This window comes from Microcaecilia unicolor, chromosome 6 (genome assembly GCF_901765095.1).
Source record: "Microcaecilia unicolor chromosome 6, aMicUni1.1, whole genome shotgun sequence".
Lineage (NCBI taxonomy): Eukaryota > Metazoa > Chordata > Amphibia > Gymnophiona > Siphonopidae > Microcaecilia > Microcaecilia unicolor.
This window is the reverse complement of record NC_044036.1, coordinates 63,455,830-63,483,791: the sequence shown is the minus strand read 5'-3', so window position 1 is coordinate 63,483,791 and position 27,962 is coordinate 63,455,830. Positions and strand designations below refer to the sequence as shown.

General features: G+C 44.9%; 1 protein-coding gene across 2 annotated transcripts in view; it reads left to right on the top strand.

Moving 5' to 3' along the window:
- Window positions 1-27,962, top strand: part of COL24A1 (collagen type XXIV alpha 1 chain) — an 804,368-nt gene that overhangs the window by 722,573 nt on the left and 53,833 nt on the right. The window contains exons 50-53 of one of the 2 annotated variants that reach the window (XM_030205800.1): window positions 4,572-4,679; window positions 4,764-4,817; window positions 13,306-13,368; window positions 24,250-24,303. In XM_030205800.1, the coding sequence (XP_030061660.1) occupies window positions 4,572-4,679; window positions 4,764-4,817; window positions 13,306-13,368; window positions 24,250-24,303 (279 nt within the window). The remainder of the gene's footprint in view (window positions 1-4,571; window positions 4,680-4,763; window positions 4,818-13,305; window positions 13,369-24,249; window positions 24,304-27,962) is intronic. The other variant, XM_030205801.1, reaches the window with a different exon arrangement.

Below are 27,962 nucleotides of genomic sequence, written 5' to 3'. Positions count from 1 at the left end.
AGTGCTCATTAGCTTTTTAAGCTACACACATTGTTATAGAATCGGCACAGATCTCTAAGAGGCTTATTTTCAAAGCACTTAGCCTCCCAAAGTTCCATAGAAACATATGGAACTTAGCCTCCCAAAGTGCTTTGAAAATATGCCTCTTAGCGCGCTATACAGAATCCGAGGGTAAGTGGTATTCTATAACTGATGCACACAGCTCACATTGCGTATAAATGCAAGAGGGCATACATGTGGCCAGGGCATAGTTAGGGCTCCCATTTATGTGTGTAACTTATAGAATACTGTAAGTTATACCAATACATGTTTATATACTGCTGCCCTCCCCTAAATGAGTCCGATGCAGTTTACAACATCTAATATAATAAAACGCACCCTCAACGTTCTGAGGACAACGTTCTGAAGCCATCTGACGTCACTCCCAGGCTGAAGGGTTCGTGGATTCGTGGTGTGAAGCCTTCAAGCCAGCCAGCCGTCTCTGCCCCGCCCTCGCGTCAAACGTCATGACGTCGAGGGCGGAAAAAAAAACAAACAATTCCGGCAGCGTCAGGGAAGGAGGCAGCGCTCCCGACGTCTCTAGCTTCCCCTTCGCTGTGTTCCGCCTTCTTCTGACGTCAAGGATGACGTCAGAAGAAGGTGGAACACAGCGAAGGCAAGGCTAGACGTCGGGAGCGCCGCCTCCTTCCCTGACACTTCGCTGCCGGAACCGCCACGGAGGTAAATTTAAAAAGAAGAAAGAAAAAAAAAAGGAAGTTGGGGGGAGAGAAGAGGGTGGCCAGTAAAGTTGAACAATGGGAGCGGGAGGGCAGGGGAGAAACGACAGCATGGATACGAAGGGGGGGGCATGGATGAGAAGGGGGGGGGAGAAGAGGGCGGGCCAGGCTGGGACATGGGAGAGAGAGGAGCATGGATGCGAAGGGGGTCATGAAAGGGAGAGAGGGGACTTGCTGGAAAAGGTTGAATGGAGGCGGCAGGGGACAGAGGAGCATGGATGGGCATGGATTGGGAGGGCAGGGCTCAGGGAGAGAGGGGAATTGCTGGAAAGAGATGAATGGAGGGGGCAGGGGACAGAGGAGCATGGATTGGGAGGGCAGGGCTCAAGGAGAGAGGGGAATTGCTGGATAGGGATGAATGGAGGGGACAGATGGGCATGGATGGATATGGATTGCAGGGCAGGGCTCAGGGAGAGAGGGGAATTGCTGGATAGGGATGAATGGAGGGGGCAGGTGACAGAGGAGCATGGATGGGCATGGATTGGGAGGGCAGGGCTCAGGGAGAGGGGAATTGCTGGAAAGGGATGAATGGAGGGGACAGATGGGCATGGATGGATATGGATTGCAGGACAGGGCTCAGGGAGAGAGGGGAATTGCTGGATAGGGATGAATGGAGGGGGCAGGTGACAGAGGAGCATGGATGGGCATGGATTGGGAGGGCAGGGCTCAGGGAGAGAGGGGAATTGCTGGAAAGGGATGAATGGAGGGGGGCAGGGGACAGAGGAGCATGGATGGGCATGGATTGGGAGGGCAGGGCTCAGGGAGAGAGGGGAATTGCTGGATAGGGATGAATGGAGGGGACAGATGGGCATGGATGGATATGGATTGCAGGGCAGGGCTCAGGGAGAGAGGGGAATTGCTGGATAGGGATGAATGGAGGGGACAGGTGACAGAGGAGCATGGATGGGCATGGATTGGGAGGGCAGGGCTCGGAGAGAGGGGAATTGCTGGAAAAGGATGAATGGAGGGGGCAGGGGACAGATGGGCATGGATTGGGAGGGCAGGGCTCACACTCTCTCTCTCATATACAATGTCTTTCTGACTCTCACTCTCACACACTCTGTCTCACACTGTATCACATTCACTCTCTATGTGCCACACAGTCACTCACACACTCGCTTGGTCTCATACACTCACTCTCACAGAGAATCTGTGTCTCACACACACTCTCTCTCTCGCCCACACACACACACTCTCTCTCACACTGTGTCTCACATACACACTTGCACACACTCTCATTTTCACACACACACTCTCTCACAAACACACTCACACCCAGACTCACTCTCTCTCTCTCACACACACACACTCACACTTTCACTCTGACTCTCAAACAGCCACTCTCACATACACTCTCCCAAGCATACACACTCCGAGGAAAACCTTGCTAGCGCCCGTTTCATTTGTGTCAGAAACGGGCCTTTTTTACTAGTTTCAAATAATCCAAACAAACAAAATAAAATACATACTACAATACAGCAAAACACTACATAGTAACATAGTAACATAGTAGATGACGGCAGAAAAAGACCTGCACGGTCCATCCAGTCTGCCCAACAAGACAACTCATATGTGCTACTTTTTGTGTATACCCTACTTTGATTTGTACCTGTGCTCTTCAGGGCACAGACCGTATAAGTCTGCCCAGCACTATCCCCGCCTCCCAACCACCGGCTCTGGCATAGACCATACAGCAAATGTGCTAAAGTGCTGCATTTTAGGCATATAGATGCCACCAACTTATGCTAGTATTCTATAAAGGAATCTGGGCACCCAAATGCCATTATAGAATTAGCACTCAGTGCACTGTATCTAGGCACCTAACTTATGGTGCCCAGTTATAGAATTGTCCCCTTGGCAGGCTGAATAACCAGATAGTGCTGGCATGGTTAGCAAGGATTTTCAACTGCATTATCTGGATAGTGCCACTGAAAATGAGTAAGACCTCCATGAGCGAAACGGCCAGGTAGGAGCCGCTCCCACATGGATAAGTCCTGCTCAATATTGGGCTCATAGGTTTCTGAAATGGTGCTAGTATAGTTATAGGACCAAGTTCTTTAAATAGCTCCAAAAATAATGCATTAAGAGGCCCTTTTACTAAGCCACTGTAAAAAGTGGCCTGCAGTAGTGTGAGTGCATCTTTTGAGCGTGCACTGGGCCGTTTTTTACCGCATCTAGGATAAGGGGCAAGAAAGTGGACATGTGCTAAAATTGAAACCAGCACATGGCCATTTTTGGCCTAAGACCTTACCACCACCCATTGACCAAGCGGTAAGATTTCACGTGTTATCCATGCGGTACACAGCGCATGCTAACTGCTTTTACCGCCAAATAAGTGGCCCACAGTAGAAAATAGAAACATTTTTTCTACCGCAGGATTCGGCGTGCACCAAACTCAGAATTACTGCCTGGCTCACGTGCTAGCCAGGCGGTAGTGCCAATTTGGCGTGTGCTGTACACACATAGGCTCTTACACAGCTGAAAGTGAGGTACCGTTTATAGAATACGCTTAGTGCCTAACTTTAGTCGCAAGGATTCACACAGAGTGAACTCTGTTGTAAATCCTCACATCTAAATTAGGCACAGATCCCCTTTATTCTATAACAGCATGCATAAATTCTAGAAACAACCCTGATCCACCCATGACCCTCTCATGATCGCACCCTCTTTTTGGAGCTGCGCATCTAAACATGCACACTTAAACTTCCATTAAGGCCAATTAGTGCTATTAATTGATTATTCACATAAAACTGGACAATTCAATTTATACCTGTTCAGGGACAATCGTATACCCATGCTTTATAAACCTTCCCAGGCACAAATTCACTTCTATAAAACGTTTATATATTTTTTTGAAGGATCTTCAGAATTGGTGCGACAATACTGCTTAATACACACTTTTCAGGCAGTCAAGTGCAGATCGTCATTGATCCTGTATGACATGTTTTTTTTGTTATGATTACTTTTTAGTAATGTGTTCTCAGTGCAGTAACATTTTTTTCAATAGCTTTTTTGTCAAAAAAGTCAGTTTAACTTCAACAATACCAGTTAATGGCCATTTAAGTGATTTAATATATTTCGTATTGTTGAAGCTAAGAAAGGGACTTTTCTCAAAAAAAGGTATCGAACAAAATGTTACCGTACCGAGAATACATTACTAAAAAATAATCATCACAAAAAACATATCATACAAGATCAATGACGATCTGCGCTTGACTGCCTGAAAAGTGTGTATTAAACAGTCTAGTCGCACCAATTCTGAATATCCTTCAAAAATAAAAAATATATATGTAAAAGTGAATTTGTGCCTGGGAAGGTTTATAAAGCATAGCACCCAATTATTGGTGCTAATTGGCTTGTTAATTAAACTGAGAAAATTGGGTATGTGCTTAAAGTTTTACACACAATTTTAAGTGCAATTTATAGAATTTGGGGGATAATTTATAGCACTTATACATGGAAGCTGTGAAATTGCCACTTACACATACAAGTGCCTTCATTTACCTATGAAGGCTTCCAAGTAATGCCACTCTTATTTTCTATTGTGTAGTTTTTGAGATTGCTAGTCCTGCTGCACATGCTAGCCAATTCACATGTATTCTTCAGTGTCCTTCCACCTATTTTACAAAATATTACACATTCAGCAGAGCCTTTTATAAAATATTGAATATATGTGAACTCCCCAACCTGGATTTCCAATTACCCATATGGAGTTCATATGCAAAATGGGACTTTTGAAAACCCTAAACATTTGCAGGCGAGTGCCTAAGAAAATAAAGGATTTTTGCTTAATAGGGTGAACAAGGACTGGCAGGACATCCAGGAAAACCAGGTCAAAGAGGACAACCTGGATCACAAGGTGATCAAGGACCAAATGGAGAGCGTGGACTAAAAGGGCAGCCGGTAAGGAAATCATTTTAAAATGTATGAATATTCTCCTGTTGGTAATGGGTGGTGATAATGATCATACTCACTTTGATATTACAGGGAGAAGTCGGAGATCAAGGTATGATGGGTTTTCAAGGATTCCCAGGCCCAAAAGTAAGTATGTAGACAATGATCTTGATATATAAAGTTTGTACTATAGCTTGAAACATTACTTTTGAAAAGCTTAATATTAAGCTTTTTGTAAGTAAAGTTTGTTTTCAGTATTCATTTAGTAGGTACTTGCACACCAAAAAGGCAATTTTTACTTGCAGGGCCCACATGTACATTGTGCTAGTGAGCCTGCAAGCACAGTTTTAAAGGGTTTCCCTTTGAAAATTGGGTCAGCCATAGGAATGGGGTGTCATTCTTGGAGAGTACGTTTGAAGCAGCTGCAAATGTATATGGAAAGTCCTTGCAGACATTCTTTCTCCCAACTTAACCCAATCCCCTTTCTGACTCTTTTCTAATGCAGGTAAAAGTCCCCATGCTTTAATCAGTGTGGGTTATTTTACCATCAGAAAAGGGTGGGCAGTTTTCAGGGAGCTTTTTTTGCATGCAAATATTTGTTTACCCTTGGAAAAAACTTTGACAAATGTTCTCCAAATGCATAAATCTTATTTTAGGAGAAAAGTCTGTGTTTGCTTAAACATGGCTGTTATTTTGTTCTTTTTGACACAGTAATCCAAGTGAGGTCTCGCCAGCAACACTATCACCTCCTTTCTGCTGCTTATGCCCCTCTCTATGTAACCTTGGCTACCACCTTCACATTATTTCACCACTTTGAGATCCTTAGACACTATAACCTTAAGGTCTCTTTCCTGATCTATGCACATCAGCCTCTCTCCTCCTACTGAGTACAACTTCTCTGGATTTCTACATCCAAAAAAAAAATACATTTCTTCATATTTTATTTATTTATTTATTTGGATTTTGCTCACACCTTTTTCAGTGGTAGGTTAAGATGCAAATCCCTGAAGACTTATTTCTTCAACAAGGCCTACAATGAGAACCTACAACCCCACTAATCCACTTCACCAACCCATTCAGTTATGAAAGACCACCTCCTATAATTACCCTAATAAATCTCTTCCTCCTCCTTTCTTTGCTTAATTAATCTCCTCACAATACTAACTGTACCTGACATACTGGAATAACTATGCTAACAGTACTATGTAAGCCACATTGAGCCTACAAATAGGTGGGAAAATGTGGGATACAAATACAATAAATAAATAAAAATGAGTTACATTTAGGTACACTGGGTATTCTCCTGTCGGGCTCACAATCTAAGTTTGAACCTGAGGCAATGGAGGGTTAAGTGACTTGCCCAAGATCACCTGGGATTTGAACCTGGATGTCAAGACTGGCGTTGTAACCACTAGGCCACTCCTCTACTCCACATTGAAAATTAGCATGCAAGATTTTGGTGTATATACTTATCTCATTACCTCAGCAGAGATTTTGCAGGAACTTTAATACATATTAATATTTGCTTTACCGTTAACACACTGTCGTACATTAGCCACTAAACTTAAATACCGGAGTGAACTTTGTTTTTATATGAAAGTTGCTTAGCCATTCTTACATAGACTTATTTTTATACATATCTATAGTATTTTATTATATTTATGATTCAGTACAATCATACATTTTTGAACTACCTTATTTATACACTTTCCACCAGTGGTACCATTCAATATTTCTTGAAACTACTTTTAAACATTTTCCAATACACTTCAAAGAAGAGTTTCAAAGTTAACATTCAGTTAAAATAATTAAAATGCATTCACTGATTTTCACAGTGCAATTCTATAGCAGTTTTCCTTGTTTTAACTACCTAAGATTTCTCTCTTAATTATTCAGTGTAAATTGTGTGTTATTCTCTTTAGCTCATAGAAATAAAAGGTCAGTGAGTAAGTTGTCAGTCAGGGATTTACAGAGAGGTTTGTTTTGTTTTTGTTTTGTGGCAAAGCACAGTCCCCTTAAGAAATGTTATTGTACGTATCAGCAGGGTAAAAACCCCAGTGTGCTCTGACAGTGTGAAGAAGGAATCCTGCCTCTGCTACTCCAAAACTGCTTCAACTGGGCCATACACCATGTGCTAGCACCACAAGGATTTCCCAAGCTGTTAGTGCAGCAGCAAACCAGTCAAAATGTGATAAAATATATGCCAGGGATTGCCATCCATGCAATGCACGATGCTGTTTTTCTCCAAGGACAAACAGGATCAAAAATCTTCACAACTGGGTGATGTCATCCAATAGAGCCCTCCCTCATGGCAATAGCCTAGTAAAACTTCAGCTTAGTAATACCTCTGGAAGCTTTTGAGAAGTACAATCGCACATATGTATGACTCCCCCAGTTTGCATGAGACCTCCTCAATCTATATTTTTTCATAGAGCTGATAAAATGTATCCTATTCTTTCTGTAATTTTCTTTTGTTTTCTAACTTGTCAATATGAGAATCTTCTTTTTCATTCCTAGCGTCCCTTGCTAGGTTTTTAGGATATCTTTTAATTTACTTTTTTTTTTTTGCTTACAGTTACCCATTTTTGATGCTTAGTGATCCATCTGGGCCTGTTTTTCAAAACTAAGTTGTTTGATATCACTGAAACTATAGTTTTCAGTGACATATCCCAGAAAAATACCCCCAATAAATTTAAGAAATGCAAGTGGTGCGTCAAAACAATATTCAGAGCAAATATTCACAACTGGTTCTTTTGATACATTGGGCCAAATCGTGAACCCTCTCATATCATTAGTATATGTAATTTATCAGCATTAGAAGCAATGGCTTTGAGGGACCAGGAGCTGCACCAGATGCTTGAGATGCATCAGTAGAAGCCATTGGAAACAGACATAGAATCTTATTCTCTCCAGAAAAAGAAGAATTTGGCTTCTTCATTGACACTTAAAGCCACTGAAGTCAAGGGGAGGTACAGAATCATCTACATTGGCTTTTATTGGAACTTGGTATCAAGATCATGAAGATACTTGCAACCTCTGTATCCACAAAGCATCCCCTCAGCTGTCTTTTCTCCAAGTTGAAGAGTCCTAGCCACTTCAGCCATTCCTCATAGGGAAGTCGTCCCATCCCCGTTATCATTTTCATCGGCCTTCTCTGTACCTTTTCTAATTCCGCTATATCTTTTGAGATGCGGTGACCAGAATTGCACACAATATTCGAGCGATATAAAAGCATTATAGCATTCTCATTTTTGTTTTCTGTTCCTTTCCTAATAATTCCAAACATTCTGTTTCCTTTCTTAGATAAACTGGAGGCATTCCCAACAAAACTGGAAATTATAACAAATTGAGTGAGTGTCTTACCATTGTAGTGGAAGAGTCAGCAAAGCCTTTGACACGGTTCCGCACAGGCGACTGATAAATAAATTAAGTGCCCTTGGTGTGGGACCTAGAGGAACTGATTGGGTAAAAAATTGGTTGAATGGTAGGAGACAGAGGGTGGTGGTAAACGGAGCTTGCTTTGAAGAAAAGGAGGTCGTCAGTGGAGTACCGCAGGGATTGACCCTAGGGCCAGCTCTTTTTAACGTCTTTGTGAGCGATATTGTGGAAGGGCTGTCTGGTAAGATTTGTCTCTTTGCGGATGATACTAAACTCTGCATCAGGGTGAACACCCTGGAAGGTGACATGAGGAAGGACCTAGCGAAGCTAGAGGAATGGACCGATATTTGGCAACTAAGGTTTAATCCCAAAAAATGCAGGGTCATGCACTTGGGTTGCAAACATCCGATGGAACGGTACAGTATAGGGGGTGTAGTGCTTCAGTGTGTGAAGGAAGAGTGGGACTTGGAGGTGATTGTATCTGACGACCTTAAAGCTTTCAAACAGGTAGAAAAAATGACGGCCAAAGCCAGAAGGATGCTTGGGTGCATAAAGAGAGGCATGGTCAGCAGGAAAAAGGAGGTGATAGTGCCATTGTATAAGTCTCTGGTGAGGCCTCATTTGGAGTACTGCATGCAGTTCTGGAGACCGCACCTACGGAAAGACATAAACAGGATGGAGTCGGTCCAGAGGGCAGCTACGAAATTAGTAAGCGGTCTTGAATGCAAAAATTATAGGGACAAGCTTATGAACCTCAACATGTATATGCTGGAAGAGAGGAGGGAGAGAGGAGACATGATAGAAACGTTTAAATATCTCAAGGGCATTTATGTACAGGAAGAGAGCCTTTTTCAAATGAAGGAGAGCTCTGGAATGAGGGGGCATATGACAAAGTTGAGAGGGAATAGGCTTAGGAGCAACCTGAGGAAGTATTATTTCACAGAAAGGGTGGTGGAGGCATGGAATGGCCTCCCGGTGGAGGCTGTGGAGTCGAGGACTGTTCTAGAATTTAAAAAGGCATGGGATAAGCATGTGGGATCGCTTAGGAACAGGAAGAATTAGGGGTTACAGAGGATGGGCAGACTGGATGGGTCATATGGCCTTTATCCGCCGTCACGTTTCTATGTTTCTAAGAGAAGTGTGTTTAGATATCTAGGCATTGCCGACAATTCCCTTTATTTGTATAGATATAACGTTCTGCCTTTCATCAGGGATACTGGAGACAAGCTGAGACACTGGAGTAACCTGCCATTATGCCTGGGAGGAAACTGGTCCTTTTCATAATGATTCCTTTCCTGTGCTGGCAGTGTGTAATCTAGGTTACATAGAAAGGATCTTATTCAGCTGGACTCTCTGCTGTGGTGGGCCGCCGCATCACACTGAGCAGGGGGTTTCAACATATCGTCAACGATGACACCTAGATCCCTTTCCTGGTCAGTGACTCCTAATGTGGAACCTTGCGTCACGTAGCTATAGCCCTTATAACAGCAGGTGTCACCTATATGTGGGTACAGTAGGTTTTTCATGGGTTTTGGGGGGGCTGACACTTTCCACCACAAGTGGAAGTTTGGATTATGGGCCTAGGTCCCCTTTTCCACAGTGCACTGCACCAACCACTAGGCTACTCCAGGGACCTGATTACTGCTCTAATTAGACTGGCCATAACATCTGAGGCTATCATAAAGGCTGGTATGTACTGTTTGTTTCACAACTTTGGAGAGTAGGAGGGGGTCATTGATCGCTGGGGGAGTAAGAGGGGTCATTTCTTTATTCCTCCAGTGGTTGTCTGGTCATTTAGGGCACTTTTTTGTGACTTAGTCGTTATTAAAACAGGTGTAGCTCAAAACATCTTCGTTTTAGTCCTGGACATTTTTGTTTTGTTGCATTATGGCAGAAAAACATCCAAGTATTAGGAACACCCAAACCCCGCCCTTATCATGCCCCCTAGTGTTTTGGACACACTGTGGACAAACAGCATAGTAAAACATTTCGAAAATGGGTTTCAAAAATAGTGTTTTGAACATTTTGGGAAGCAAACTGCCCAAATGCTGCTTTATGCCACTTTTTAAATGTTTTTCTCTTTTGAAAAACCCCATAGTATATATCGCCAGACTTCTTAGGGTCTCTGGATTAATTCAATCTAGCAAAAGAAGGATTCATTTTAAATTTGTCCTGTTCAATTTGTCCTCACCCCTGATGCATCCATATTGGACTGCAGAGCCTATGTAGGTGGGTTTCATACTTAGGGTCTTTGGCCTGCTCAGGAAAAAATAAGATTAATTTCCTGGAACTAAGAGCATTATGGAATCCTTATTCAGATGATCAGCCAGGTTTATTGAAATGTATAACCCGGTGTGTCTAAAATTCTAGGTGGGATACTGTCACGGTTGTGGCTATATCACATTCATACACTCACATTGCCTCCTGGTGACCAGGCCCTGTGGCTGCTGTGGACTGCCTTCTTCCTGTTTCCCAAACACATTCCAGAGATCATTCCAGTCCTATTCTGATGTTCCAGCATTCCAGACTTGCTTTGGTGTTCCTGTAGCCAAACCTCATTTTGGTGCTCTTTCAGCTAAGCCTCGTCCTGGTGTTCCTGCTGCCAAGTCTTACTTGTGACATCATCGGTAAATGCCATTATTAAGCTGCTGGGAACTTTCAGGCTTTGCTTTGGCAACAGAGGTCTTCAGATGAGTTTTCATCTGTGTGTGTTTGTTCCAGTTCCAGCCCTGCTAGCTCTTGTCCTGCCAGTCTTCAACCTCTATTCCAACCCTGCGTGTTCCAGTCCTGCAAGTCTTCAGCTTCAGTGCTAACTCTGCTTGTTCCTGCCGTGTCTGTCTTCAGCTTCAGTTCCTCCACTGCTTGTTCCAACCCTGTCTGCTTTCAGCTTCCCTTCCAGCTGCCTGCTTACATCTTCAGCTCCAGTCCTGTTGTTCCTGTCCTGCTTATTCCAGCCCTGCCTACCTAAAGCTTCAGCTCCAGTCCTGTTGTTCCAGTCCTGCTTTACCAGCACTGTCTGTTTTCAGCCTCAATCCCTGTTTGGGTGGTTCGCCTGCTGCTGCCGGTGGCCAGCAGTGGCACAAGGGCTGACTCCATGAAAGATACAAGAAATATACACAATAAGTTACAGTCAAACAAATAATAAAAACAAAATATCATCAGACATTACTGCACAAGCAAGTGGAAATTAGGAGGAAAATGGTCTTACCTTCTGGTTTGGGAAGTATTTAGGATATGAAACAGGGCCATATCTCATGGGATAGCTCTCGCAGCCACACATACTTGCAGGGGAAAACAGTGTCCTGGCAGAGCCATATAATCCAGCCCCACAAGGGTCTTTTGACTCGGAAGTAGTGAAGATGACTTTTCACAAGTTGGCCTCTTCACATCTCCTCAGAACACCCTCAGTTCTGCACCAGGATAAAGGCTCACAGTAAATTAGTCTCAGATACCGTCTTCCTTGATTAAGGCAGGGGCCTTCTGTATGCATATCCTCCAGTTCCATTTATTCTGAAGATTATCATGAAATTCAGATATGATCATAGGACTATGATCCTCATAACCCTGTTTAGACCAAGATAGATCTGCTTTTTCTCTCTTTTTGAAGATGTCCATGAGGAAAACCATCAAACTGGAGAATTCACAAAATGCTAATCATGCATGTGCATGAAACAGTGTTACTTCTCAACACTGGGTTCCTCTGCCTCAAAGTTTGGATGTTGAGAGGTAACCAAATCCTAGGAGAGAATCAACTAGATGGTCTTATGGTTTTAAGTGGTTTGCTTTCTGGGCTCTAGATTCTTTTTCCTATCTCACATAAAAAACTTCTTGAATATCTTCTACACCTTTCTGAGTCAGGGATAAATGTCTAACAATAAGGGTTCACCTAAATGTGACTGCACTTATCACCATATAGAAAGTTCTTCACTTTATGAGAGGATTGCTTCTATTGAAACCTCCTATCAAGTTGCCTGTTGTATCTTGAGATGTCAACATTGTTGTAACTGTATGATGAAAGCTCCCTTTCATGTCTGTAAGCAAACGTACCTGACAAGCAAGATCTTGGTTAGGTGGCAGTTGCTTCAGAATGGAAGTTAGGAAGCTCCAGGCCTTAGTGACCAGTCTTATAAGACATTTTTCAACAATAAGGTGATTCTGCACACATCCAAAGTTCCTTCCTAAGGTGGCGTTGAATTTCCACCTTAATCATCAGTTGTCCTGCCAATACTTTTTCCTATGCCACATGCCTACAATATTGAACATTTCTTATACATTTCAGACTACAAACAAGCCTTAGCTCTTTACTTGAAGTAGACTCTATCGCTTAGAAAGTTCACTCAGGTTTTCATTTATTTTTACCCCAATAAGCCTGGGTCTGCCATCGCCAAGCATACAGTATCCAATTGTATAATAGATTGCATCTCCTTTGTTCATGTCCACGCAGGTTCTGACCTTAGAGGGTTATGTCAGGGCTCATATCAGAACCATGGCTGTTGGTAGCCCTCTTGAACTCAGACTCTATGAAAAAGATTTGCAGATCTGCTACATGAACATTAGTGCCTACATTCATATCTCGTTACTGTTTTGAAAGGGGAGTCCAATTGTAACAGTAGGTTTGGTCAGTCTGTTCTCCAGAATCTCTTTGAAATTTAGTATCCAACTGCATATCCTCTAGAGCCCATTTTCTTGATTACCAGGTTGCTTTCCTTTAAAAAAAAAAAATGTACAAAGCATAAAAAGGCGTGTTTCCACCACCTCTTTTGGAAGCCGTCTTCTCAACTCATCTGCTTGATAATTGAGGAGGACCTGGTAAGTAATGCCTGTGTGCAGTGGTGCCTTTCTATTGCGTCTAGAAGTTTTACTAAGGTTTTCCTATGTGGGTTCTGTTGAGTGACGGCACCAAGTTGTAAGAACTTGTATCCTGCTTTCCATGGAGAACATTAGATACAGGTAAGTAATTTGGTTTTATTGGACTCAAGTAATACTTTTATGACTATTGTAACCTTCAAGAATTAAGCATCTTTTATCAGGTCAAACATATTTATGCTTTGTAGCTTTGTGATTACTATGTAAGTCATCTGGAGTATTAGCTTGAACATGTCACAGATTATAACATAGCATGCGTAACTTTCAAAACAGTTTACAAATGTAAGAAATTAGTTCAACATTTTTGCTGTGTAGTACATTTAATTGTAATATTGGATATTTTCCTCAATATTTGATTTTGTTGGGCATATAACATTTTTTTCATTTCTAGGGACCTGATGGAAGCTTTGGTTTAGTTGGAATTCTAGGCCCTAAAGGGCCCCCTGGACAAATTGTAAGTATGGTGACTAAAATCTCTGACTAACCATATGCAATATATAAACAAAATTATAATACTGTAGGTACAAATCTGATTGGATAGCAGGAGCTAAACCATAAGGTATATCAATATTGATGGAATAATGAAATGTAAAAACCTATGGAATAAGTTATTAACATATATTGCTCATCACTTATCATTAACATATTATATTCAATTTTCATTTGATTATTTTCAGATGATGATATTGACAAATTTATGGACATAATTGTATATACTTAAACTAATTTTAAATCAGTTTGCCACCCTCTCTTCTTGCCTGACAGTTTCTTCCTCCTTTTTAAACAGTTAACTTCTTTCTCTGGACCTAAAGGATGCATATACCCAACATAGAGATAATTCCAGTTTATGGAAGTATTTCAGCTTTGTCACAGGGAACCACCACTACCAGCAATGTATCCTGCCCTTTGGCCCCTATCTGCTCCACTATGAACTTCCATTTCAAATGTTTATCAGCCACTGCTAAATATATGTCTCCTATTCATAGATTTAGCAGCATTATTCAGATAATGCCAGTAAAAATCCCTGTAACTGCTTCAGCACTATTCAGATAGTGCTGTAGTGGAGTTAGAACAGAGCAAGCACACAACAACTGGGCATTTGTGTGGTTGTGATATTCAGCCACTATCTATACAGCTATGCAGTTTAATTTATGCCTGTAACAAAAAATGTCTTACATTAAACCACTTAATCATACATGTAAAGGGTAATTCGATAAACTAGGTGCTCACATTTACACATGTGTTATGCACATAAGTGTTTAGAATTCTAGCATTTACATGTGTGAATTCTAATATGTCATCTAAGTGCAATTCTGCAAAAGCGAATGCTACATACCTGTAGAAGGTATTCTCCGAGGACAGCAGGCTGATTGTTCTCACTGATGGGTGACGTCCACGGCAGCCCCTCCAACCGGAAACTTAACTAGCAAAGGCCTTTGCTAGTCCTCGCGCGCCCATGCGCACCGCGCATGCGCGGCCGTCTTCCCGCCCGAACCGGCTCGTGTTCGTCAGTCCCATATGTAGCAAGACAAAGACAAGGGAAGACACAACTCCAAAGGGGAGGTGGGCGGGTTTGTGAGAACAATCAGCCTGCTGTCCTCGGAGAATACCTTCTACAGGTATGTAGCATTCGCTTTCTCCGAGGACAAGCAGGCTGCTTGTTCTCACTGATGGGGTATCCCTAGCCCCCAGGCTCACTCAAAACAACAAACATGGTCAATTGGACCTCGCAACGGCGAGGACATAACTGAGATTGACCTAACAATTTATCCAACTAACTGAGAGTGTAGCCTGGAACAGAATAAAAAATGGGCCTAGGGGTTTGGAGTTGGATTCTAAACCCCGAACAGATTCTGAAGCACTGACTGCCGAACCGACTGTCGCGTCGGGTATCCTGCTGCAGGCAGTAATGAGATGTGAATGGGTGGACAGATGACCACGTCGCAGCTTTGCAAATCTCTTCAATAGTGGCTGACTTCAAGTGGGCCACTGACGCAGCCATGGCTCTGACATTGTGAGCCATGACATGACCCTCAAGAGCCAGCCCAGCCTGGGCGTAAGTGAAGGAAATGTAATCTGCTAGCCAATTGGATATGGTGCGTTTCCCCACAGCCACTCCCCTCCTGTTGGGATCAAAAGAAACAAACAATTGGGCGGACTGTCTGTTGGGCTGTGTCCGCTCCAGATAGAAGGCCAATGCTCTCTTGCAGTCCAATGTGTGCAGCTGACATTCAGCAGGGCAGGAATGAGGACGGGGAAAGAATGTTGGCAAGACAATTGACTGGTTCAGATGGAACTCCGACACTACTTTCGGCAAGAACTTAGGGTGAGTGCGGAGGACTACTCTGTTATGATGAAATTTGGTGTAAGGGGCCTGGGCTACCAGGGCCTGAAGCTCACTGACTCTACGAGCTGGCAGGAGTTCAGTGGCTCAAAAGGAGGTTTCATCAGCTGGGTGAGAACGACATTGAGATCCCATGACACTGTAGGAGGTTTGACGGGGGGCTTTGACAAAAGCAAACCTCTCATGAAGCGAACAACTAAAGGCTGTCCTGAGATCGGCTTATCTTCCACACGGTAATGGTATGCACTGATTGCGCTAAGGTGAACCCTTACAGAGTTGGTCTTGAGACCAGACTCAGACAAGTGCAGAAGGTATTCAAGCAGGGTCTGTGTAGGACAAGAGCGAGGATCTAGGGCCTTGCTGTCACACCAGACGGCAAACCTCCTCCATAGAAAGAAGTAACTCCTCTTAGTGGAATCTTTCCTGGAAGCAAGCAAGATATGGGAGACACCCTCTGACAGACCCAAAGTGGCAAAGTCTACGCTCTCAACATCCAGGCCCTTCGTCCTGTGTGATGAGGGTCGGAAAACACTCCAATCTCCACGGTTCTTCGGAGGACAACTCCAGAAGAAGAGGGAACCAGATCTGACGCAGCCAAAACGGAGCAATCAGAATCATGGTGCCTCGGTCTTGCTTGAGTTTCAACAAAGTCTTCCCCACCAGAGGTATGGGAGGATAAGCATACAGCAGGCCTTCCCCCCAGTGCAGGAGGAAGGCATCCGATGCCAGTCTGCTGTGGGCCTGAAGTCTGGAACAGAATTGAGGGACCTTGTGGTTGGCCTGAGATGCAAAGAGATCCACCAAGGGGGTGCCCCACACCTGGAAGATCTGCCGCACTACTCTGGAATTGAGCGACCACTCGTGAGGTTGCATAATCCTGCTCAACCTGTCGGCCAGACTGTTGTTTACGCCTGCCAGATATGTGGCTTGGAGCAACATGCCATAACGGCGAGCCCACAGCCACATGCTGACGGCTTCCTGACACAGGGGGCGAGATCCGGTGCCCCCCTGCTTGTCTGTCTGAATTTGGATAATTTGGTGGGACAACCGATCTCTGAAAGCCTTCAGAGCGTTCCAGACCGCTCGTAACTCCAGGAGATTGATCTGCAGATCGCGTTCCTGGAGGGACCAGCTTCCCTGGGTGTGAAGCCCATCGACATGAGCTCCCCACCCCAGGAGAGACGCATCCGTAGTCAGCACTTTTTGTGGCTGAGGAATTTGGAAAGGACGTCCCAGAGTCAAATTGGACCAAATTGTCCACCAATACAGGGATTTGAGAAAACTCGTGGACAGGTGGATCACGTCTTCTAGATCCCCAGCAGCCTGAAACCACTGGGAAGCTAGGGTCCATTGAGCAGATCTCATGTGAAGGCGGGCCATGGGAGTCACATGAACTGTGTCTCTGTACTGGGAGAAGATGGGACTTTGGATAATTTATCACAAACCCCAGTAGCTCCAGGAGGCGAATAGTCCTCTGCATGGACTGTAAAGCTCCTGCCTTGGATGTGTTCTTCACCAGCCAATCGTCGAGATAGGGGAACATGTGCACTCCCAGCCTGCGACGCGACGCTGCTACTACAGCTAGGCACTTGGTGAATACTCTGGGCGCAGAGGCGAGCCCAAAGGGTAGCACACAGTACTGGAAGTGACGTGTGCCCAACTGAAATCGCAGATGCTGCCTGTGAGCTGGCAGTATCGGGATGTGCGTGTAGGCGTCCTTCAAGTCCAGAGAGCATAGCCAGTCGTTTTCCTGAATCATGGGAAGAAGGGTGCCCAGGGAAAGCATCCTGAACTTTTCCTTGACCAGATATTTGTTCAGGGCCCTTAGGTCTAGGATGGGACGCATCCCCCCTGTTATCTTTTCCACAAGGAAGTACCTGGAATAGAATCCCAGCCCTTCTTGCCCGGATGGCACGGGCTCGACCGCATTGGCGCTGAGAAGGGCAGAGAGTTCCTCCGCAAGTACCTGCTTGTGCTGGAAGCTGTAGGATTGAGCTCCCGGTGGGCAATTTGGAGGTTTGGAGGCCAAATTGAGGGTGTATCCTTGCCGTACTATTTGAAGAACCCAACGGTCAGAGGCTATAAGAGGCCACCTTTGGTGAAAAGCTTTCAACCTCCCTCTGACCGGCAGATCTATCTATTAGATTGTAAGCTCTTTGAGCAGGGACTGTCTTTCTTCTATGTTTGTGCAGCGCTGCGTATGCCTTGTAGCGCTATAGAAATGCTAAATAGTAGTAGTAGTAGTAGATCGCCCGGCACTTACACGTTGATGTCGGCTATGCTCTGCTGGAGCCAGTCAAAAGCTCGCCCCCTGCTTTTGCTGGGGAGCTGTGGGGCCTTGCTGAGGCGCACGCTGCTGATGAGAGCGAGCACGCTGGGGCTTAGCCTGGGCTGCAGGCTGTCGAGAAGGAGGATTGTACCTACGCTTACCAGAAGAGTAGGGAAGTCTTCCTTCCCCCATAAAAACGTCTACCTGAGGAGGTAGATGCTGAAGGCTGCTGGCGGGAGAACTTGTCGAAAGCGGTATCCCGCTGGTGGAGCTGCTCTACCACCTGTTCGACTTTCTATCCAAAAATATTGTCCGCTCGGCAAGGGGAGTCCGCAATCCGCTGCTGGATCCTATTCTCCAGGTCGGAGGCACGCAGCCATGAGAGTCTGCGCATCACCACACCTTGAGCAGCGGCCCTAGACGCAACATCAAAGGTATCATATACCCCTCTGGCCAGGAATTTTCTGCACGCCTTCAGCTGCCTGACCACCTCCTGAAATGGCTTGGCTTGCTCAGGAGGGAGCTTGTCCACCAAGCCCGCCAACTGCCGCACATTATTCCGCATATGTATGCTCGTGTAGAGCTGGTAAGACTGGATTTTGGCCACGAGCATAGAAGAATGGTAGGCCTTCCTCCCAAAGGAGTCTAAAGTTCTAGAGTCCTTGCCCCGGGGCGCCGAAGCATGCTCCCTAGAACTCTTAGCCTTCTTTAGGGCCAGATCCACCACACCAGAGTCGTGAGGCAACTGAGTGCGCATCAGTTCTGGGTCCCCATGGATCCGGTACTGGGACTCGATTTTCTTGGGAATGTGGAGATTACTTAGAGGCTTGGTCCAGTTCGCCAGCAATGTCTTTTTTAGGACATGATGCATGGGTACTGTGGATGCTTCCTTAGGTGGAGAAGGATAGTCCAAGAGCTCAAACATTTCAGCCCTGGGCTCATCCTCCACAACCACCGGGAAGGGGATGGCCGTAGACATCTCCCGGACAAAGGCCGCAAAAGACAGACTCTCGGGAGGAGAAAGCTGCCTTTCAGGGGAGGGAGTGGGATCAGAAGGAAGGCCATCAGACTCCTCGTCAGAGAAATATCTGATGTCCTCCTCCTCCTCCCATGAGGCCTCACCATCGGTATCAGACACAAGTTCATGAACCTGTGTCTGAAGCCGTGCCCGGCTCAACTCCGTGGAAACACAGCCACGGCGGGAGCGTCGAAAGGTAGACTCCCTCGCCAGCACCGGCGAAGCTCCCTCCGCCGACGTCGTCGGGGAGCCTTCCTGGGAGGCGGCCGCAGTCAGTACCGCAAGCGGCACCAATGTCGGAGACCTCACCCCGGGCAAGGGGCCAGCCGGCACCTCACTCGACGGTACCGGTGGCGCAAACACCCCCGGTACCGGAGGGGAAGGGCGCAACAGCTCTCCCAGGATCTCTGGGAGAACGGCCCGGAGACTCTCGTGCAGAGCGGCTGTGGAGAAAGACATGGAAGCCGATGCAGGCGTCGAGGTCAGAATCTGTTCCGGGCGTGGAGGCTGTTCCGGGCTGTCCAAGGTGGAGCGCATCGACACCTCCTGAACAGAGGATGAGCGGTCCTCCCGGTGCCGATGCCTACTGGGTGCCGACTCCCTCGGCGACCCAGAGCTCTCGGTACCGATGCGGGAAGGAGACCGGTGTCGATGCTTCTTTGATTTTTTCAAACGAAGCATGTCACCGGAGCTTCCCGGTACCGACGAGGAGGACGTAGAATCTAGCCGTCGCTTCCTTGGGGCCGAGGCCGAAGAAGGTCGGTCTCGGGGGCTGTACCGCAGGAGCCCTCAGGGTAGGGGGAGACCCACCCGAAGGCTCACCGCCACCAGCAGGGGAATGGACAGCCCTCACCTGCACTCCAGTCGAAGCACCACCGTCCGACGACATCAGCAACAGTGGAGGTCCCGGTACCACCGACGCCGACGCAGCCTTTCGATGTCTCGGTACCGATGATGCAGAGGGTCGATACCTCGATGCAGTCGATGCCGAGGTCGAAGGTCTTGATGCTGCCGACGTCGATGCACTCGATGACTCCGGTGCTGTTGTCGATGAAGAGCCCGAGAACAGGACGTTCCACTGGGCCAATCTCGCTACCTGAGTCCTCTTCTGTAAAAGGGCGCAAAGACTACAGGCCTGCGGGCAGTGCCCAGCCCCCAGACACTGAAGACACGACGCGTGCCTATCAGTGAGCGAGATTACCTGGGTGCACTGGGTGCACTTCTTGAAGCCGCTGGGAGACTTTGATGACATGGGCGGAAAAATCACGCCGGCGAAATCAAAATTTGTAATGGCGACTAAGGGCACCAAAATAGGGAGAGAAAAAACCCATACCGAGGCTTCAAAAAAGGCTTACCCCGAAAGCGAAAGGAAACTTACGTCGGGGAAAACAAACTGGACACACGGGAAGGGACAAGACCGAAAGGTCTCTCTTTTTTTTTTTAACAAAATCGCGAAGACACGCAAGGGCATGGGCACGCGAGGACTAGCAAAGGCCTTTGCTAGTTAAGTTTCCGGTTGGAGGGGCTGCCGTGGACGTCACCCATCAGTGAGAACAAGCAGCCTGCTTGTCCTCGGAGAATACCTGTTTAACTTATATAATGTGTATTTGCAAGGGGGGTATGCACAGGTGTGGCGTATGGGTGGGACATAGGCAAGGCTCCCACTTACTCCTGTATTTTACAGAATACTGTTAATTGCTTGCATCTCCGCCACACTTAGACACTTGCACTGTCTCAACTCAAGAAAGGTGAGTCCTTGGGCCGCAGCCAGGTTGGCATTGCCCAGTCAACCTGAGGTTAGCTGGGCCCCAACTGATGGCAAGCAAGTCACCTGGGCTAGGCACAGGCTCAGCAGGAACTCAAGAACAGGCTGGAGCTGGAGACAAGGCAGGAGCTGGAGACGAGGCAAGCAAGGTTGGGCTAGAGACGAAGCAGGCAAGGCTGGGCTGGAGACGAGGCAGGTAAGGCTGGCTGGGGACAAGGTAGACAAAGTAGGAGCTGGAGGGAAGGCTCACTAGAGACTAGGCAGGAGCTGGAGGCAAGGCAGGTAAGACTGGAACTGGGGACAGACAAGGCTAGGCAAGTGTGGAGTCAGACTGGGCAAAGCGGAGCTAGAGACAGGCTATGTAAGGTAAAGCTTGAGGCAGAGCAAGGGTCAAGAGATCTGCTGCAAAGGCAGTAAGAAGGAAGGCCCCATCACCCTAAATGGGCCCAGAGGGCTGATGTCAGCAAGGAATGTTCAACCCATTCTCCTGCCATATCACTTACAAAAAGCATGCTGGCGTGCATGCCTAAGAACACTGCTAACCGTCAATGCAGGGAGCCAGGAAGGAGCGGCAAGGCCCCCAGGTGAGATGCAGCATGGGACATGGCCCAGGGTCATAACATGCACTTAAACCAGATTTGCAAGCACCTGAATTTTAAGCACACTGATAGCCAGTTATGCTAGTATTCTATAACAAAACCTATGCACCTATGTTCCTTTATAGAATAGGCTCCTACCACACCTAATTAAAAGGGACCCTATTCTAGAATTGCCCCCATAGTAGCTGAATATCTCCATTATACATATAGTTACTGGCAGTCAGTGATCATTCCATATATTCAGCGGCACTGACTATCCAAATAATGGTGCTAAATATGCAGATTAAAAACAAAAAAGCTGGCCTAAATATTAACATGACATACAGTGGGGGAAATAAGTATTTGATCCCTTGCTGATTTTGTAAGTTTGCCCACTGACAAAGACATGAGCAGCCCATAATTGAAGGGTAGGTTATTGGTAACAGTGAGAGATAGCACATCACAAATTAAATCCGGAAAATCACATTGTGGAAAGTATATGAATTTATTTGCATTCTGCAGAGGGAAATAAGTATTTGATCCCCCACCAACCAGTAAGAGATCTGGCCCCTACAGACCAGGTAGATGCTCCAAATCAACTCGTTACCTGCATGACAGACAGCTGTCGGCAATGGTCACCTGTATGAAAGACACCTGTCCACAGACTCAGTGAATCAGTCAGACTCTAACCTCTACAAAATGGCCAAGAGCAAGGAGCTGTCTAAGGATGTCAGGGACAAGATCATACACCTGCACAAGGCTGGAATGGGCTACAAAACCATCAGTAAGACGCTGGGCGAGAAGGAGACAACTGTTGGTGCCATAGTAAGAAAATGGAAGAAGTACAAAATGACTGTCAATCGACAAAGATCTGGGGCTCCACGCAAAATCTCACCTCGTGGGGTATCCTTGATCATGAGGAAGGTTAGAAATCAGCCTACAACTACAAGGGGGGAACTTGTCAATGATCTCAAGGCAGCTGGGACCACTGTCACCACGAAAACCATTGGTAACACATTACGACATAACGGATTGCAATCCTGCAGTGCCCGCAAGGTCCCCCTGCTCCGGAAGGCACATGTGACGGCCCGTCTGAAGTTTGCCAGTGAACACCTGGATGATGCCGAGAGTGATTGGGAGAAGGTGCTGTGGTCAGATGAGACAAAAATTGAGCTCTTTGGCATGAACTCAACTCGCCGTGTTTGGAGGAAGAGAAATGCTGCCTATGACCCAAAGAACACCGTCCCCACTGTCAAGCATGGAGGTGGAAATGTTATGTTTTGGGGGTGTTTCTCTGCTAAGGGCACAGGACTACTTCACCGCATCAATGGGAGAATGGATGGGGCCATGTACCGTACAATTCTGAGTGACAACCTCCTTCCCTCCGCCAGGGCCTTAAAAATGGGTCGTGGCTGGGTCTTCCAGCACGACAATGACCCAAAACATACAGCCAAGGCAACAAAGGAGTGGCTCAGGAAGAAGCACATTAGGGTCATGGAGTGGCCTAGCCAGTCACCAGACCTTAATCCCATTGAAAACTTATGGAGGGAGCTGAAGCTGCGAGTTGCCATGCGACAGCCCAGAACTCTTAATGATTTAGAGATGATCTGCAAAGAGGAGTGGACCAAAATTCTTCCTGACGTGTGTGCAAACCTCATCATCAACTACAGAAGACGTCTGACCGCTGTGCTTGCCAACAAGGGTTTTGCCACCAAGTATTAGGTCTTGTTTGCCAGAGGGATTAAATACTTATTTCCCTCTGCAGAATGCAAATAAATTCATATACTTTCCACAATGTGATTTTCCGGATTTAATTTGTGATGTGCTATCTCTCACTGTTACCAATAACCTACCCTTCAATTATGGGCTGCTCATGTCTTTGTCAGTGGGCAAACTTACAAAATCAGCAAGGGATCAAATACTTATTTCCCCCACTGTAATATAATATATAATATAATATAATAATATATAACATAATAATATATAGCATTTCCCTGGGCAGCATCTAGAGGTGTGATGCTATCCATTTACAAAGAATGCATTTCGACCCATTTTAGATAGAATATAAAAGTTGAATTGATATGTCCAGTTTGGAATATGTACAGTTAAAGTAGTATTTTAGTAAAGGATCTTCCAACATAGAGCCTTTTCTAAAAATGCATGCAGAAATGCAACAGGAGCAAACATTTTACAACCGTCAACATCTGAACATAAACCAGAGGTAACTAAGCAATGTGAACATATAAGTGTTGGCACTTACACATACAAGTTTTAAAACCTTAAAGTGTAAGTGCCAACACTTAGACCTGTATATCTGCTTCACAGTCATTTGGCTCTATGGATTTGAGGGGAGATTGGAGAGAAGAAACACTGGAGGATTAAGGAGTCAGCCTCCCCTAATCCCTCCTGTAGAGCGCTGCACAAAACGACTACCTTACAAAACCTATATGTACCCAAAAGGAACTGTAAATCCTGATGCTAATCTCTGAGATCATAGATGTGCATTCCCCTTCTGAAATGAGAACTAACATGTATTTTTTAGCCCAAAAAATCATATCCTCTTGCCATATGCCCATATTGCAGATTTATGTTTTGAAATTCCAGCTTTCTAAAATTAGGTTTTCTATGTTATAAATCATGAATAGGGCTTCTGAAATAAGGGCCTTTTGTGTTTTTTTGTGGGGATGGGTGAAACGCTTCCAGCTTGGTTCAAATCCAGTTTCATGTCTTCAAACTTTTGACCTCAATTTACTCAGAGAATTACATTTGCTTCAAGCAATTTAAATCTTAACTGTGATTTACTTACAACTTAAGATTTACTTAAATCTGTGTCTGAATATTCACAGAAGCAGTGCATTCAAAAGATAGTGCAAATATTCAAATGCCATTGAATTAAAGCATGCGTGTGTAAATAATAACATCCAAATCAGGTCAAAAAGATCCAAGGGTCTGATTCATCAATGTCTTTTCCTATAGACACAGAATGAAGGGAAAGCCTTAGTGAATTGGCCTTAAATGGTTGAATGTGGGAATTCAAGCTGAGCCACAAATGGCTGAGATACAGCTGAGTCAAGTCACAACTTCTCCTGAGCCAGCTCCAGTTATTCAAACCTCCTGGTTCAGGTGGGGTTTAGATTTAGTCCAAATCATTCACCCATCTGTTGTATATTTGCATATCATTATCCTATATTTTTAAGTGACTGTCTGAAGAGATGCAGCTCTAGCCATACATCTGATTATGCCGAGAGTACAGTGCATGTGAAGTCTGGGTGATGAAATAAATAATTTAGTATCTGGCACCTTAAGTGTTCTCATTGTTAAGAGAATTAGGCTAATCAAATTCTGTTTTCTCTTTTTATAGGGTAACACTGGTCCTGTTGGTCCAGCTGGCATTATAGGCCCAACAGGCAAACTTGTAAGTGAAACTTATTCTTTGCTGCGGGTAATCCATTTTTGTAATTCTGTTTTATGTTCTTAAATCTCCTTTTCTTAATTATACATGTAAAGCACTGCATTTGCATTTCAAACTTAAAAGAAAAATTGCTTCTCTTCTGACTTGATGTTTTACACACTGTCCCATAACTTTAAAGGACCCAAGTGTACCAAAACATCATAATCATGATAGTGGTACTAGTTTCACAGGTCGGTTAAAGAGTCCCTTAGTTTGATTCTTATGACAAAGGATCATCTGGCAACCCTATGAAACCACCATCTATATTACTCCTGGAGGAATTCTGCACAACTATGCAATGTAGAATATGTGCAGAATTCCCGTCCACGCAGAACACACAGAATTCTGCAAAGCTGCTGTGCCCCTACAGAGATTGCATGGCAGCAGGAGGAGGAAGAAGTAAACCCCTACACATCGGGTCACTTCCTCCTCCTCTGCTGACTTAGACCCTATATTGTGTATGAACCATGCAGTTCATATACACAGTCGAAACTAAGTCGGCAGAGGAGGAGGAAGTGACCCAGTGTGCAAGAGTTTACTTCCTTCTCCAGCCAAGCGATTTTTGCAGGGGAGGGGAAGAGAACAGCAGATGCCAGCTGAATGGGCCATGGGGAGGGTGGGAAGGGGCATAGCTAACTGAATGTGCCATGGGGGAGGGCATACTGCAAACTGAGTGTGCCATGGGGAGTTGGGGGGTGGCAGGCAGAGCAAACTGAATGTGCCATGGGAAAGGGAGGAGGCAGACAGAACAAACCGAGTATGACTTGTGGGACATGAGCAGAGCAAACTGAGCACACCATATGGGGAGGGCGAGTGTTCCATGGGGAAGGTGGGATGGGGAGCAGAGCAAGATCAGAGTGTGCCATGAGGAGGGTGGCAGTGGCATAGGTAAAAGTTCATTTTTGGGGAGGACCCAGAAGTAGAATGAGGGGGCCTTGTATTCCCCCCTCCCCACCTCTATTGCATTATCTCCTGCATTAAGCCATATCTAAGAGATCTCCTGCACGAGTCCTTGCATGTGCAGCCAGAGCAGTGCTTAAGTCGGCGGCATGCATCAGCCACCCATGCCAACATTTTCGTACATGCTCAGTTCAGTGTCCTTGAACTGAGCATGTGCAAGAGTTCCTGCATCAGCAGCTGATGCACGCTGGATGGCTTAAGCGCTCCTTAGACAGCATGGGGAGGGGCTCTCACAGGAGATTACTTTGGCTTTTCAGGGCTATTAAAGCAGAGGGGACTTGAGCCCAAAGTGGGGGGACAAGGCCTCCAAGAACCCTGCTGGCTACGCCCCTAGGGGTGCGAGGGATTTTGCCATGGGGGTGGGAGCAGAAGGAAGTGAGACTGTGCCATTGGTGGGAAGGGGGGAATCAAGCTTGAGGGTGTGCCATGGAGAGGATGGAAGAGATAGAATGATAGCTGCGGAGAGGAGGAGAAAGAATTAGAAGTGAGGGTTAGTGCTTGGGGAAAGGAAGAATGAGAGATAAAAATAATAATGCAGAATTTAAAAAAATATTGTGCATATAATTTTCAAAAAATGCATAGAATTCCCCCAGGAGTACTGCATACACAGTATATACAAATACATTTTTTGACAACTAGGAACAATTCAGCAATAATTTATTGTTATAATTTCAAGGCAATATTTCCATGAGAAAAGAGCATCTGTTCCAATAGACATATATTGAAAAGGTTTTACAAAATCCATACTCTAGTGCTTCAAATAAATATTTCCCTCTGATAATCGTTTTAAGATGATACTTTGGGTCCTTAGGGGTACAACTTGTTTATTTTTCATTTGTATCATCAGGGATTGGTTACCCTGTAGGGTACTTTATTCTTTTGAATAGTTCTGTTCTACTGTTGCGATTCTATAATGATGGGGTTTGTATTTGAAAACAATTTTAAAACCCTTAAAAGAAATACAACTGAATTTACGTAACAACTGAGGCATTTCACGAGACAGCACATTTGGAAGTACAGTACACTAAGGCACCGATGCACAAAAGTCCCCGTTAAAAAATCCATTGCCTTTAGATACCTGGTAAAAGTTAACGAGTTTGAAATAGCGAGCAATGCTCAATGGAAATCTCATGCAAATCAGCTGCTCACAATTACAGCAAACAGCTTTTTAGAGAAAGCACCAGCGCATGCGTAGAACAGCCACCCGCTAAGCTGCGCATGAGTAGGACAGTCACTCATAAAAACATAAGCGTTGCCATACTGGGACAGATCGAAGGCCCTTCAAGCCCAGCATCCTGTTTCCAACAGTGGTCAATCCAGATCACAAGTACCTGGCAAGATCCCAGAACAGTAAAACAGATTTTATGCTGCTTATCCTAGAAATACACAACAAACTGCAGGAGGAGCAGCTATTACTCAATACACCTTGTACTGTTTACTAAGGGGACGTCTCATACGGTCACATTGGCATTCAATATCATGCCTTTATTGAGCCTCTGCTTTTGTGACTCTTTATAATCATAGACTGCCCCCAGCCTCCGAAAGTGCACTCAACGTGCTTACTATAAATGTCCTTTAGTGTATAAACTTATCTGTGCAACAATTCATTTATGTTTTTCTTTTTTATATATTTTTATATTTTTATAGTGCACTGTCGCTTAAATTCTGAGCTGCAGACAAACTGCAGCACTGGTGTAATGAGCTTAATCTCCTGCAGAAGCAATTGACTTATCTTTGTCTTGCTGAAAGCATCTAGCTTCTTTGAAGTCATTAGATCATGCTGTGACTTTAAACATCCTGCACTTCAAGGATCTCGCTTGTCCGTATTCCGTTGAATCTCCAGTATCCGTCTTATCCCGACAGGAGCCTGTTTCGCATTATACCGCTTTGTCAAGGGAAGACTTATATATAAGACAGAAAAGCGTCACAAAAGCAGAGGCTCAATAGAGGCATGATATAGAATGCCAATGTGATGGTATGAGATGTCCCCTTAGTAAACAGTACAAGGTATATTGAGTAATAGCTGCTCCTCCTACAGTTTGTTGTGTATTTTTCAATTATAATAAGGTGGAGCACTGCCATTTTTGTGTTATTTTTTTATTGTTATCCTAGAAATAAGCAGTAGATTTTCCCAAATCCATCTTAATAATAGCTTAAGGACTTTTAGGAAATTATGTAAACCTTTTTGAACCTCGCTAAGCTAACTGCTTGTACCATGTTCTCTGGCAATGAATAGAAGAAGTGGGGGGGGGGGGGGTCCAATGCTTCCACAAACAAACCAGAAGAATAAAAAAAACAAAGGTGGAAGAACGCCAGCAAGTCCAAAAATAACCACTTTTGAAACCACAGTAGTAAGAGCATCAAATGAAAGTTTATTGGGACCTTACACGGTCCGTGTTTCGGCTAGACAACCTTCATCAGGGGTCTAAAAACATAAAACTAATTAATTTAAAACATCAAAAAACAAAACATAAAAGTTATATTACATATATAAATGGTGAGATGAGACGAATATAAAGCTTTAAAATTTAAAGATATAAATATGAATTAAAATAAAATAATATCATAATGTCAATTGTGAAGCGCTGCGTATGACTGGTAGCACTATAGAAATGATTTGTAGTAGTAGTAGTAGTAGTAGTAATCATACATACAAATCATAA